At 60.8% G+C, this 14,742-nt stretch overlaps 2 protein-coding genes across 2 annotated transcripts; both read right to left on the reverse strand.

Annotated features, from left to right (window-relative positions):
• Positions 1-2,185: 2,185 nt before the first annotated feature.
• Positions 2,186-4,155, reverse strand: LOC127028452 (inhibin beta C chain-like). The gene is made up of 2 exons (XM_050914197.1): positions 3,867-4,155; positions 2,186-2,991 (listed from the first exon to the last, which is right to left on the reverse strand). The coding sequence occupies exons 1-2, from the start codon at positions 4,153-4,155 to the stop codon at positions 2,231-2,233; spliced, it is 1,050 nt and encodes a 349-aa protein (XP_050770154.1). The 3' UTR covers positions 2,186-2,230.
• A 7,704-nt stretch (positions 4,156-11,859) lies between these two features.
• Positions 11,860-14,504, reverse strand: LOC127028350 (inhibin beta C chain-like). Its single transcript, XM_050914056.1, has 2 exons — positions 14,201-14,504; positions 11,860-12,602 (listed from the first exon to the last, which is right to left on the reverse strand). The coding sequence occupies exons 1-2, from the start codon at positions 14,502-14,504 to the stop codon at positions 11,860-11,862; spliced, it is 1,047 nt and encodes a 348-aa protein (XP_050770013.1).
• Positions 14,505-14,742: the final 238 nt, after the last annotated feature.

Below are 14,742 nucleotides of genomic sequence, written 5' to 3' on the forward strand. Positions count from 1 at the left end.
AAATCCACACCTGCAACTCTAGGCACGTGTATGGCAGCACACACTCCTGGAAGCACAGACACTGACAAGGTGCCCTGTTGCATCAGCAACACACATGCTGGGGCTGTGGGAGTGCCCAGAAGGCTGAGTCGGCTTTTCCCCACAGGTGGAGATATTTTGGGGAGTGTGGGTGATGGCCATGCTGCCCCTGCAGCCTGGGGGGATGCCCGCTGCAGTCGGCTGATGAAAGCTGCCCTTTGTCCGCTTGCAGGGTGCAGCACAGGGCCAAGCTGGGAAAGCAAGTGGGTTTGTCCCCAGATAAAACAGCCCCAAACTGAGCTTTGAGCGGGCGCTTGCACAACAAGGACCCAGGCCAGCCATGTGGGATCTCAGAGGGATGAGCAGGGGGCAATGCCTCCCACTCCAGAAGCATCCCACCCCAAATTACACAGGAGACTCCCCATCACCCACCAGTTTGGGCATTACCAGACTCTATGACTGGCTGCTATGGGGTTGAGACTGGGGTCATTGGGTGGTGTTTAGGGGAGCATATGAGAGGGGATTGGGGAAGTCAGTGAGACATGATTACGGTACAATCTCTGGTATTTGCAGTGGGGGCACAGGATTTGGGGGTGGGCTGTGGCTCATCATTTGAGGTCACACCCTGGGGCCAGTCTTCAGAGCTCTGGTATTTCAAACTCCATTCAGGACTGATCCAGGTGGAGAACAGCATCTCCAGGTTGGGCTATGCCCCCTAGCAGTACCTGCCCTGCTGGGAAACAGCTTCTTTGATGCTCACGTTACAGGCCATCCCTCTCCAGCCCCCAATGAGGTGGTACCCGGTTCCCAGCCCCTGCCCTATCCCTGTGTCCCCCATCCACAGGGAAGAGCCCCCTGCATAGCCCTGCTCACACAGGGTCTCAGTGTGCAACACCCTATAGCACCCAGGGAGCCCCAGAAGCACCACAGCTCCCCTCACCTCCTAGCACAGCAGTGCTGCCCACAGTTGCTAATGGCTTGCAGCTCCTGTGCTGCTCCAGCCCCAGAGCCCAGCATCCTCCCAGCCAGAGCCTGAGGGGCCTGGGCCAGGAGTAGGACCTTCTGGCCAAGCAGGACGTTTTCCCGCACCCCATTCATGCAGGTGGTGCCAGGAGAAAGCACTCAGAGCCTGGATGTTGCACTTCCACCCATTTATTGGGGAAGACGCACCAAAGTATTAAAATAAATTAAAAGCACAGGCTGTGTGGGTGCATTGCATACATGAGTATCAGGAAGGCAAAGGCAGAGTGGGATCTTCAGTAGAGAGGTGGGTGGACAGAATGGAGCACTAGGGGGTCCCAACAGCTGCAGAAACCTCTACCATAAAAGTAGTAATAGCTCCAACACTAGAGGTACAAAAAAAAATCTGTACCTTTAGTACGATCTTAAAGGCAAAGTCCGAGTCAGACCTCCTTGTAAGGAGGCACTGGGCTGGAAGAGACCTGACTGGTAGGGTGGGCAGCAGGGAAGAAAAGCACAAAACCCAGGGAAATGAAAGGGGAAATACACAGGACCTGGCCAGGAAGCAAGGCCATCCTTCACAGCTCCATGCCCTCCTGGGAGCAGAGGACTGTGTCTCCTCATTGCAGTTTTGGGTTCTTGACAAAGTCATACCCTTCATCCTCATCTTCCAGGCCTGTTATTTGTGCCTCATTCCACCTCTCCCCAACAATAGGCCCAAATTTGATGCAGGAAGATTTGCTGCAGTAGGGGAGAAAAGCAGGACTGCCTCTTGTCATCCAGTTTCCCACGTGGAGGAAACAGACACATTCCCACATCCCACTCTGCTCTCAAGGAGGCCGAGTCCCAAACTGTCACCAGACACTCTGAATGTGAACAAAGCAGGGCCCCCTCACCCCACACACAGAGGGGAACACAACCACCAGAAATGTGGGATCAGTTTGTGACCGGAGGGATGCTGCCAGTCACGGCAGGGATGCCCAGAGTCACCAACCACCCACAGCTCAGACTCAGGCAGTCTGACGTGGCCTTGGCTCTGTCCCACATGTCCCCAGAGACCCCTGTCCCAGGTGCTCTCTGGAGACAACCCCTGCTTCCTCTGATGAGACCCTCTCCCTCCCTCCCAATCTTTCCAAAGGGGTCCATTGCACCACAGTCTGACTCCAGCTCAAGGGAGTTCTCCAGCTCCCGACCCCCACCCCCCAAGAGACAGTTCTGGAGAAGGGGGGTACCCAGCACAGCTCCCCCAACCCTAGCTACAGCCACAGGCATCAACAATCATGTCAGGGATGTCAGTCTTGACAATGTTGCTATTGCGATCAAAGTAGAGGACAGAGAGTGGCCGGCGTCGCGTGGGCACACAGCAAGAGTGCCCTGATGCCTGGATGTTGTTAGCTTTGACGAGATTAAAGACAGCTGTGTGGAAAGAAGAGGCCATCCCAGGGCTGCCTGCCACATGTAGAGGGCACTGGCCCACACAGTAGTTTATCTGGTAGCCCTCAGGCTTAATGATCCAGTCGTTCCAGCCGATGTCACGGAAATCCACATAGTAGTCCTTGCGGCAGCAGAGGTTGGAGTTCTGGCTGCAGCGGAGGCTGCGCTTGGCGACGTGGTGTCCTGGCTCCCGCACCTTTGCCTTGGCCACCAAGAAGGGCTGGTGGGACCAGCTGGCATTGACTATTGCCATGATATCACCTCCCTCCCCGTGGCTTTCCAGTTCCAGCCGCAGGGTCCTGCGCTCTCCCCCAAAAAAAATCTGCAGGGCAGGCATGAGGGTGAAGGCACGCCAGCCGCTGCCCTTAGCGCTCAGTCGCCTCTCACTCAACAACGTGCGATTGCCCCCCACCAAATCACCTTCCCCACCAGCAAGGAAGATTCTCAGGGTGAGGCTGGCTACCAGGTCTCGGGGAACTCGAAGGTAGAGCCAAAGCTGAGCCTGGAGGATGTGAACGTCCTGGTCTTGTGTACGGCTGAACTGGAACTGCAACCCCAAGCCAGAGGGAGACGTGGGCTCTGAAGGGAGAAAGGGATGAGGAGGCAAATGCTGCAGGATGCTAGGTAACGCTGCACCACCATCCTGCACATCAAGGCCAATCTCTTTCGGCTTCTTCTCAGGAAAGACCTACAAACTTCCCTCCCTCCACAGGGCCCTCAGTCTGTCCCCTTCCCTTCCTTGGGAATGCTACCTGGAGAGGGGCAGTGTTGGAATGGGGGACTGTCCCACACTGCCTGGCAGAATGGGTACAGAAGGGGGCAAGGGGCACCTGCTCTCACCTGGCCCTTCTGGCCCTATGCCTTTGCTGCACACTGCAAGGCTGGAGAGTGTTTCCAGTATCATCCCCCCCCCCCCCGAGTTAGTTCTTGCAGCTCCTAAGTCCAACTATTGGGAGTCCCAGACACCCTGGGTTGCCCCATCCTTCAGGAAGGGGACAGGCATTGCCACACTTCAGGTGTAGGGTCCCCACGGCCAATGCAGGAGTAAAAGAGAGGCCATCTCTCCTACTCCCAGGCTGAGCCTTCCTGCATCAGCAGCGCTGGGAGGTCACCAGTGCACAGCAGGTGCATTAACTAACGATTTAATCACAGCCTGCATAGCTCCAGGCACCCTCACCCCGCTGTGAGGAGGCAGATGGTCAGGATTCTGGCCCCAGCGGTGCTGCAGCCCTCTGAGGTTCAGGGGCTGCACATCCCTGTGAGTCCCCACCAGTTCAGGGCAGGGAGACCCTGCCCCAGTGGCCGGCCCAGCAGGGGCTTGCCCAGGGTCTCCCGCAGTCTGGCACCGGGCACAGCCCGGCTCACCTGAGCCCCATCGGGGGCCCCAGCCCTCGGGGGCCGCGTGGGCGACCATGGGGGTCGTGCCCAGCTGCCCGCGGGCCCCGCGCACCCACCTGGCTCGGCAAAGCTGATGATCTCGTAGTCCTGCTCCTCGTCGTCGGGGCCCCGGCGGGCACCGCCCGTCTGCAGCCGCCGCAGGGCGCGGGCCACGGCGGCGCGGGGCACGGCGTGGGCGAGCCTCGGCCGCTCGCGGAGCCGCAGCTTCTCCAGCAGCTGCCGCTTGGCCGCCTCCTCCAGCAGCCGTCGCTCCGCGCCCGCCGCACACGACGGGCAGCGAGGCTCCGCTGCCGCGCACAGCACCGCCGCCAGCAGCAGCCACGGGCCCGCGCCTCGCGCCGCCATCAGCACCGACGGGACGCACCGGACCGGCACCGGGAGTGGCGCGGCGCGGCCCGCCCGCTTTGGGCACCTGCGGCCGGGGGCGGGCCCGGCGCCCCCCGCCATTGGCCGGCTCACCTGCCTGTCCCGTCCCGTCGGGCCGCGGCCGGGGCGGGGGATTACCGGGATTAGCCCCCCCGCGGCGGGGGCGGGTGGCGGACGGCGCCCCGCTGTGCCGGGGGAAGGGGCTTCGGGAGCGGCAGGGCGCTGTCTCCCCCTCCCCGCCCCGCTCCGTGCGAGGCCGTCGGGTACCCGCGGGAGGGGTCCCCCGCCCAGGCACGGGCCTCGAGGGGGGCCGAGCATCTGCCTTTGACCCCGGCCTGGCCCGCGCCGCGCCCGCGGAGGTCGCCGCGGGGGCTGGACACGAGTCGGGGGGACACATGGGAGGCTGTGCATGAGGAGCTTCATATGGGTGTGCACAAATAGTGGCACATGCAGAGGTGTGTGCCCAAGGGGCTTGCACACACGTGTGCACGTGGGCTCTGCCTGCCTGCAGCTCACCCTAGCATCTGCCCAGAGGTGCAGAGGGACCCGGCCAGACACCCCCGCGGGGGCAGCAGGGCACTGAGCTCCTCTGCTTGGTCCAAAACCTGCAGGAAGTGAGGGCTGGGGCAAATCCTGGCCGGGTGGAGGAGCATCGATCCCGGAGCAGCCTACCAGATGGATCCTCACCTCACCTGCCTGCCCATGGAGCCTACAGACCTGCCCCCACACCCTGTGCATCGTCCCCCGGGCACCCCCTTAGCCATCCTAGCAGGGCCAGTCTCATTTATTGCTGACAGAGGACCCAGCAGGGATCAGGGGCAGTTCCCAGGATAACCCCTGCAGCTCCCTGGGGACTGTTCACATCTCTGGGCTTTTGTCACTCCTACCATGTGATGAGTTTGGGGGTCTGAGCCTATCCTTTGAACTGCCTGGTCCAGCCTCACCCCAGGACGGAGCTGGGCAGGGCCAGCAAAGGTGCATACTATGCCCCCTCCTCCCCACAAATTAAAATGGATGTTTGTATGTACTGAGGGCTCATGAGGTGGCAGCCAGTGTCTCGTCAACCTGAAGATGTTCTTCGGATTCTTAGCCCCAGATGCTGTGCTTAGAGCAGGGCACACAGCCTAAGCCAGGGCAGGGTCCTGTAGAAATCTCCCAAAAGTGGTGCAAGGTGCCATGTTGTTGCGGGAGCGGGAGAGCCCAGCACTTCTGTGGCAGAGCAGGGAACCCAGAGAGTGCAGTGGGAACCTGAAGCCCAGCCAGCCTTTCAGGCATGTCCTGTGCCCACCGTGCCATGCAGCACTGACTCCAAGGTCTTGACCACACAGAGCCCCTGCCTCTGGCCAAGCACAGAGGTGACGTGTAAATAGAGTGGGCTGTCTGGGAAAAAGCACCCACCGGAGATGATGCAACCGTAGTGCAAGGAGCAAAGTTCTCAGCTGGCTGGGCCTGCTGGCAGCTCCCAGAATAGCCCAGGAATGTCAACAGGGAGGAAAGAGCGGGCACAGCCTGGCCTGGGAGCACAGCTCCCACAGGGCCTGTGAGCCCTGGCTGCAGGCAGTACACAGGCAGCACTGCCTGGGCACCAGCAGGACTGAGCAGATGGCACTTTCATCCAGGCACAGGTGCACTGTGCATGCTCACAGTGCACACACACTCACTTGCACAGATGCTCAGTGGTACATACACATCTGCACACTCCCTTACAAACACATGTTCAGTCCCTCATCCCAAATATTTGGATACATGCTCCGTTTGTGGACATGCTCACATGCGCACTGCATGCCCATTCCCCTGCCTTTTATTCCATGTTCCCATACTGGAAGTGGAGTGTTTCCTTTCTGGCTCTCAGGGCAGGTTAAATTCCCCACAGGGCAGGGCTGCTCCTGCCTTCAACCCATGGAGGGAACCAGGTCCCTCCACCCGGCACTCTCCCCACATGCAGCAAGCTGGAGGGAGTCCCAAGCTGCATCACTGAGTGGCACTGGCCCAGGTGCCAGGCCGGGGGGGTCGTTAAAACCTCTATGTCACCACCACCTCCCAGCAGCCACACCACAGCTTCACACATGCAGGAAAGGGAAACTGAGGCACCATGCTGTGCTGAATTCCTCGTTCCCTGACAGATCCACAGAGCCAGGATCAGGGCTGTGGCACAGCATGAAACAGGAGGCAAAGAGTTGTGGCAAAAAGGGTGAATTACTCTCTAACCCACTATCCTTTCCAGGCTGGGGAGCAGGGTCTCCCCAAAGGGATTAATCCCTTCGAACTTGCCAGGATCCCTCTGCACCGGCTAGCACCCCATGGCTGCCGCCATGAACCCCCATTTCACCTCCAGTGTAGCAAGAGCATCCAATCTGCCTGCTCCCTCGCACCGCAGCTGCATGCCCCCCCCGCGCACTCTGGCCCACCAGATCTAGGCCAGAGGTCAGCGCGGAGCTGTGAGTGGTTCTTGCACCCATTGCATAAGTGTGTTGTTGATTAAGCAGTTCCCAGAAAGCAAAGCCCAGGGACCAGCCTGACCAAAATACGCCCCCGCCCCCCCCCCCCGGATCCCCCCAGGCCCAGCACTTGCTGCACACATGGCTTCTGGGCCTCTGACCTTGTGTCCGGTGGGGCAAGCGTGGCACCTGACAACCTGACCTAGAGGTGCCAACGGACTGGGTTAAGCAGGGACCCCTCCAAGAGCTCACGCACCAGCACCTGAGTACGGCTCCTGCCAGCACACCTATTTCTGTGCGGCTCTGCCACTGATGTCAGCCAAGGAAGTGCCAAAGCCAGCTGTGACCCTCGCCCAGGGGCCATGGCATTGGCCAGGCTCTGCCACTGAAAAGCTTCCTCCCCACAGGCCCCTCTTCCCTGGAGCAAGCGCTGCAGGCTGCAGACTGGAGGAGTACCCAGACTGGGGGCTCGGGGGAACAGCCAAGAGGGCTGGCGGCGCAGCAAGTGTTGGAGCAGGTGCCGAAGGCTTCTGCAGGAGCAGTGCCAGGGTGGCAGCCCGTGCCTGTGGGCCGAGGGGCCAAGCACGGAGAGGGAGGCCGGGGCAAGGACTGGTGGAGGGCTAGAGGTGCTGGGCTGGTGGGGCTGGGCTGGCCGGGGTCCAGCTGTGGGAAGGGAACGAGGCCAGAGCTCATGGCCAGGGAGGGAAGGTCGGCGGTCCTGCTTCCCTCGGCGCCCGCGCTCCTCACCCCGCTGCAGCGGGCCGGGCTGCCTGCCCCGGCGCCCGCCAAGGGAAGAAGGGCGAGGGAGCGGCCTGTCCCAGCCCCCCGCGGCCAGCCCCGGCCCGGCGCCGCTGTCCCGGCTCCGCTGCCCCCGGCCCGGCCCGGCGCTTCCCCGAGCCGCGGCGCCTCTTGCGGCCCGCGGGCGCCGCCCGGCGGCGCGGGGCAAAGCCGTTCCCGGTCCCGCGGGCTTCGCCGGGGGCGCCCAGCTCCGCCGCGGGGCCGCGCGGGCCGGGGCTGGCGGGCGCCGGGCGGGCGGGGACGGCCCTTCGGGACGGGGCGCCGGGGGCGATGAGCGCCGGCGGTCCCGCGAGCTCCCCCGCACGGGCGCTGAGCGGGGACCGGCAGTGGGCGACCGGCATCTCGCACCAGCCGAGCCTGAGACGCTCAGCGCGGATCGCTGGCTGCCTCCGAGCCGGGGGCTGCTGGCTGGAAACTGCCCGTGAGACTGAAAATTAAAAATTAACCCTTTTCAAGGCAACACCAGGGGCTTTCAGGAATTCCCACCCCTCCCCTGAGAGCCAGGCCCTGCCAAGGGACACTCTGGCACACCGCACTTGGACCTTTGCTTCAGGGTCTGTTGATACTGGCAAAGGCTCCTTCCAGGAGCCACCGGCAGCAGCTGCACATCCCTGTCCCCTCCCGGAGCAGAGGCCGAGGGAACAGCATCTCATGGAGCCCTGTGTTCCCCTCTGTGTCAGATGTGGCACAGCCCAAGGGCACAGCCCAAGTTCTGGGTCGATGCTGTCTGCATGGCATCTCCTGCGCTGGGCCAGGCTGGGGAGGCTGTGAGGTGGACTCCCCACCAGGCTTACTGGTCCCAGCAGGACCAGTGCAGCAGTATCTCATGGCAGCTGGGCATGCGTGCCTGAGACACCCTCTCCAAAGCCCCCTGAGCAAACAGGGGACCCCAGCAGAAGGGTGGTGTCACAGCAGGGGGAGACGGGACATGGCAATGTGAATACCGTCCTCATCCCCTCTTTTTTCCCACCAGTGAAGGAGTGGATGCCCCGCGAGGAGTTGCACCCTGCTGCTCTCAGGTTTTCTGTTCTGCTCCTTGAAGAGCCTACTTGGTACTCTGCCTTCACGCTTACACCAAGGTTACTTTCGCTGACGAGGGAGAAGACTTGCAAAATGAGCCAGGGCTGTGGTGAAGTCCAGATAGTCACTTTTCCACGTGCAGCTTGTTAGGGCTATAAATACACAGCTCCTGCCTGGGCCACCAGCTGTGGGGGCTGAGCAGCTCCTTGTGTGTGCTGGGGGCCCCTGCCTGCCATGGCCCCTGCCCTGGGCCAGCCCCATCGCATGCGGGGGGGGAGGCTGTGCCTGGCTCCAGGGGGTCACCCTTCCTTGATGCTCCTCACCCTGCAGTGTTCCCCAGGTGGGAGTGCCACCGTGGGATTCCTGAACTTTGGTCACCCTTGCCCCATGCTGCAAGTGGGGAAGGGCTGTAGGCTGCACCCAGGCGTCCTGTTTCCCGTGGGAGCGTGACAAGCTGCGTGCGTGGAGAGGAGGGCCTATGTTGTGGGACCCTGGACCCTGCTCATCTGGGCAACATCTGACCTGAAGGCACCGGAGAAGGCACATTTTCAGGTGGCTGGCAAACCCCCAGGACAATGCGTTCTGCCCTGATCTCAAGCTGCCAGGGACAGGCAGGGGCCTCAGAGACTGGGACCCCTCTTCGGGGAGCTGCTGCTAACCCAGACACCCTGAGTCAGCAGGGCCTTCATGTCCATCGGGATGCAGCTGCCCTGTGAGGCTTGGGTTGGCTGTATCACAGCCCAGGCGACAGAAGGCAACATGGTGACAACTCATAGGTCCAGGGAGGTCTGGACCGGGAAATGCCCCCCATCCCTGTGTCTGAGTGCAGTGTCCCCACAGGGCTGGTGGGCAGAGCCTGCTGTGTGTCCTGTGGTGTCCAGAGAGCGCATATGCAGCCCAGCAAAGGGCAGAGCTGGGATTTGGGGAGCAGGTAGCGAGAGGGGGCTGTTTCAGGCAAGGCACCCGTGCCCTGCAGGGGCTGTGCAGCAGCGAAGGGCAGCCAGCCCCACTCTGCTCTGAGCCCCATGGGGAATGGGGGAAGTGCCCGGCAGGAGTGCTGCAGAGCCAAGAAGGGGAACTGGGGGCATACCAGCCCCGCTCGAGGGCTTGCGGCACCTACAGATGCCTCAGCTCAGGGCCTTGGGCTTGTGCTGCCCCGAGCTGAGGCATCTGTAGGGCCACAGGGCCCAGCCAACACCTCCTCTGCCCCTTCACTCGGCCCCTTTCTCCCCATGCCTGCTGCAGCCTGGAGAGCTCAGCACTGGCCCCAGGAAAGCTGTTTGTTCAATAAATACAGACAGTGAAAAGAGGCATTGGAAAAAGAGGGGAAAAAAAACAGAAAAAAACAAACACCAAACCCTCTTTGGGTTTGCGCAAGTGGCCTTGGGTCCCAGACAGTATTGATCCCCGAGTCTTCCACCCTGCCTGTGCAGCAGCTAGGTCAGCGGGAACCCTTCAGGTCTGAGTCCTGGAGGCACCAGGGCCTGGAAGCCTGGATCTCAGCAAGGTGGCTGCTGCGACCTGATGGGGAGATGCAGGTCCCCACTCCAGCAGGGCTCGGTGGGAGCGCCTGCCTCAGGACACATGCAACGTGGGCAAACACTGTCTCCTGCTAGTGGTTGTTCCATCCCTGCTCAAGGTGTCACAGGTCCTCCAGGGCAATGTGCATCCTTGGCCCCTGCTCCAGCCAGTTGCTCATGGCTGCGACCACCCTGGCCTGATTCCTGGAGTGGGACAGCAGATGCGAAGCTATCCTTCAAGCCAGATGGGGAGAGGGTCTGACACCATCCTCCTCCCTCTGCCAACCCTCTTCCCACCTGGTTCAGCTCTGTCTCCAGCCTGTGGGGTGGGGTTGTCAGTGCTTACAGGGTGGATCACAGGACTGCAGTCACCCAGCTCCACCAAGCCAGCTGCATGCACCTCAGGGGATCGCCCCAGGAGCTCCCCTGTTAACCTCCCTCTCCCACCCCCAGCACCCTCTCCCTGCTTTCTCAGCCATCACACATGGGGGACACGTGGGAAGCAGTGGAGAAACCCTAACACAAGATTACGTAATGGGGCTGATGTGTCAGAGCTGCCCTTTGCCCCCAGCTCTCACGGCACTGACATGTCCCACTTTGCTGCCAGCCAGGCTGGCGAGGGGCAGCGAAGGGGGCAGCTGCTCTGGGCTGCGGGCCAGAGACGTGCCGAGAGGTTGCTCCCCAGTGAGGGAGCTGGCATGGGGTTGTAGGCAAGGGTGGGTGTCCTGGGCACCGTGGCTTTGGTGGTCTTGCCTGGCAGTCTCTGTCCACTTTAAAAGGGAGAAGAGTTGCTCAGTTTTGTCCTGACTTGGGACAAGAATGGCCAAATACAGATGGTTTTGGTGGAATGGAAAATTTGGCCCAACCAAGGAATGGTGCTTTCCCCGGTGGGAATCACAAGCCCCCTGTGTCTGGGGGCTCCCACATCATGCCTTGGATCTGGCTGAGACAAGTCAGGGGTTCTGCATTCCCCTGGGAAAGGCAGCCAAGGGGCAGAGAGCATGAGAGCTGTGGGGGCCAGCAGCATTACAGTCTGGGCACAGAGTGTCCTGGTGGTGGATGCCCAACCCCGCTGCCTGGGTTTTATAACAAAGTTGTTGGTTAGAAGAGGACTGCGCATGACAGAGTGGGTCAGTTCTGTGCCATCTTGGGGCTGTCTGTGCTAGGGCACATCCACCACCTCGCACCTTGGGGAGAGGTGGAAGATGTGCTGGCTAATGACAGGGCACACATATGTGTACACATACATGTGCACACACTACAGCTGGGAGTCTTTTATTGAATACCAGGTAGCTGGGATGCTTGAAGAGGGAGATACTTTCCTCCCACTGGGATCAATTTCCCCTTCCTCACCCCTCTCAACCTCATGTCCAGCAGAGGAGTGGGGCCCCATGGACGGCCCTCTCCCCTCTGGCCTAGCTATCCTCCAGCATCTTTTCAGTTTCTATGTCCTCCAGCAGCCTGAGGTGGCCGCTGCTGGGACCCGTTACCTGAAGAGCACATGTTTGCGATGCAGCACTGGGGGCTGCACCATGGCCTTGGCCTGGGACCAGCAGCAGGGTGAGCCAGGGCTGCCCTGAACCGCCTGGGGAGTCTGGCTCTGCAGAGTCCTGCAAGTAGAAGAGTCTGGTGTCCATCAGGAGCCAGTCTCGGAGGCAGTGGCTCACAGGCAGAGAGGAATCCATGGGCAGATCTGAAGGGGGAAAAGAGCCATGTGGGAGGTGAGGGATGAGAGGACTTGCAGATTCAGCATCACCCTTGATGCTTCAAGCTCAGGAGGAGAAAACACCTCGGCAGGGTTCCCATCTCTCAGCAGCTCTCCAGGTCTTGCACTGCCAGAGAGGGGCTGGGAGGAGGGGAGCCCTGTGCAGCACAGGTCTTGCCCTTCTACCTCCTCAGGCAGCTGGTCAGGTACAACCGCAGGCATCGACAATCATGTCGGGGATGTCGGTCTTGACGATGTTGCTGTCCCGGTCATAGTAGAGCAGAGAAAGGGGGCGACGCTGCGTGGGCACACAGCAGGAGTCCACAGCTGCATCCGCGTTGTTGGCTTTGATGAGGTTGAGGACAGCCGTGTGGAAAGAGGCGGCAAGGCCAGGGATGCCAGCCATGTGCAGGGGGCAGAGCCCCGTGCAGTAGTTCATGTGATACCCCTCTGGCTGGATGATCCAGTCCTCCCAGCCGATCTCCTTGAAGTCCACAAAGAATTCCTGACGGCAGCACATCCGAGAGTCCCCACTGCAATCAATGCCACGCCGCTGGACCCGGTGGGGTGTCCTGGCCCGGGCCTGGGCTGCCACAAATGGCCAGTGGGAATCACTGTGGCCAGCCAGGAGGGGAGACCCCCAGTCCTCTGTCACCTCCAGCTCCACAGTGAGCCTCTGGCTCCCTTGGCTGAAGAGGCTCTGGACAGCTCGGCCCACATCCAGTGTGGCCCAGCCAGCCCTCTGCACCTCCAGCCGTGTCTCGCTGGCCATGGTCATGTTCAGCCCTGTCGGGTCTGGCTGCAAGAGTCTGACAGTGACAGGATGTGTCCCGGGGCCAGGGACTGCCCAGAACAGGTAGAGGGTGGCTTGCAGGATCTCGGTGCTCCCAGCCAGCTCCTGGGTGAAGTGAAAATGCAGGCGAACGCTGCGGGAGGTGGAGGACCCTGTGCACAGAACAGAAAGCAGAGTCAGGAGGTGAAGGGAGGAGGGGGGGGTTCCCCCAGCCAGGGGCCACCAAGTCAGAGCAAATGGGAGGTATATCCAAACTAGGGAGCAGGGTGCAGTACATACAGGTGTTGAGGGGCCCCCACTTCCCTGCACTGCTGCTGCTCCTCCTTCTTATGCTGCTCTAAAGCAGCAGCATCTGGGCCCGGTGCTGAATGCAGCAATCCAGCTTGATTCTACCTCCTCTGGCCCGATATCCCCCTTGTCAGTGAAGCTGCTGAAGGATTTTGGAGTAGGTTATCTGGCTGTGTAAACCAGTCTTCGATTTAAGGCAGTCACACTGATTTGCACCTCCAGGATTACCTCTGCTTCCATGGCTGGAACCATCACCTGACATTGCTCCAGCATGTCCCACCCTTGCTGCTGCTGAGGCTGCAGAGCTGCCTCTCCTCCTTGCGAAGGAAGGGCTGACGGTGACTGTGAGAGCAGCGCTGGGCTCCTCAGCACAGCTCTGCCCGTGAGGACACAAGCCCCCTCCTCTGTGGTCTGGCACAGTGCAGCAGGGCGAAAGACTGGGCTCAGCCCTGTGGCTCATGCCTGCTCTTCTGCTTCCAGCAGACACTCCACCGAGCCACGAGACAACTCCCCATTGTCCTCATGTATGGGAACACAATGTACTGCGGAGGAGCACTGTTCCCAGAGGTCTTCGAGGACACGGCAAGCCCTCGCTGTCCCACAGCAGCCATGCAAACCACACAAAGGCCTGCAAGGGGAGTGTGTGCCCCCACACCTCACCAAGCAGCAGTTTGGGCTGGGCAAAGTGACAGTGCAGAACGATGCTCTGCAGGATGGAGTGGTGATTCCACTTCTTTCCAAAGAAGGCTGCATTTGCCTGGGAGAATTGGGGGGTACAGGACCCTGTTTTTCCAGTGATGCTTGTCAGGACCCCTGAGCACGTTTTGGGGAGCTCTCTCCTCCCAGGAACACAGCTGATTCTGGAGTGAAATGTGGCAGCCCACCACTTTGGGTAGGAAGTGGAGACACAGCTGAGTGCAGGGAGCAGACGGGCTTTGGAGACTTAAGTCCACACACTGCAAGCTGATGGGGAATCTAGGCTTAAAATCATGTTTTGAAAAACATGGCCATCTGACCCCTCCACCTGTAGCACAAGTGGGGAGGGTTCAACAGAAATGGACAACACATTCACATGATACAGGAGTCCATCTTTGCTCCTGTGCGCACCCCCTTGCCCCAACATGTCCCATATGTAAATGAGAGGGGCCCTAGAGCCTCAGTAGTACTTCCCCTGCCCGTGGCGAGGGGCGGCTGGTTGGAGTAAGCTCGGGATGTGGATGCAAATGTTCCGGATATGGAGCCTCTCACTGCCAGTTCTTCCAGTAGCAGTGTGCCCACTGGCCCGGTGCATAGCCTGGCATTGCTTGCATGAGCGTGATGCTCTTGTGCAGAGCTTTTGAAATGCCTGTGCAGAGGAAGAAACCTCTCACCACCTTCCCACAGGCAAGACCTTCCTTCCTTCCGTGCCCCCCACCTCAGGGCCCATCCCACCATGCCCATGGGATGCGGGGTCTGTACAGACCTGACTCAGCAAAGCTCAAGATCTCATATTGCTGCAGGCCCATCCCAGGATGCAGGTGTGGGATGCTGCCATCATGGGGCATCCCTGGGGAGACGGCCGTGTCCATGCGCTGCGCACGCATCCTGTGGAGAGCGGTCAGCAGGGCCCCCCTGGGCATGGGCTGAGTGATGTTGGGCCTGTCTGGCAAGCGGAGCTTGGAGAGGATGCTCTGCTTTGCCAGCGCGATGAGGACGTCCCGCTGTGTGGTGGGGGCCAGGGCTGCCAGCCCGCAGGCTGGGCACCACACTCCCTTGGGAGCCGCCATCCTCAGAAGGCTCAGGAGCAGGAAAGCCACCGTGGCTGTCATCTCCAGTGCCAGGAGGTGACAGCTTGGGGGTCTCAGCAAATAGTGTTCCTCCAACTGTCCGCTAAGCCGAAGTCAAACCGGGACTGGGAGAGCAGAGCGCGGTGGCAGGACAGCAGCGCTGGACTCTGCAGGAGCAGAGAGCGAGGAAGGGCTCGTTCTCCTGACGTGGCCACAAATATTGGCTGATCCCGGGCAA

Source organism: Gymnogyps californianus, unplaced genomic scaffold, assembly GCF_018139145.2.
Source record: "Gymnogyps californianus isolate 813 unplaced genomic scaffold, ASM1813914v2 HiC_scaffold_32, whole genome shotgun sequence".
In the NCBI taxonomy this organism is placed as follows: Eukaryota; Metazoa; Chordata; class Aves; order Accipitriformes; family Cathartidae; genus Gymnogyps; species Gymnogyps californianus.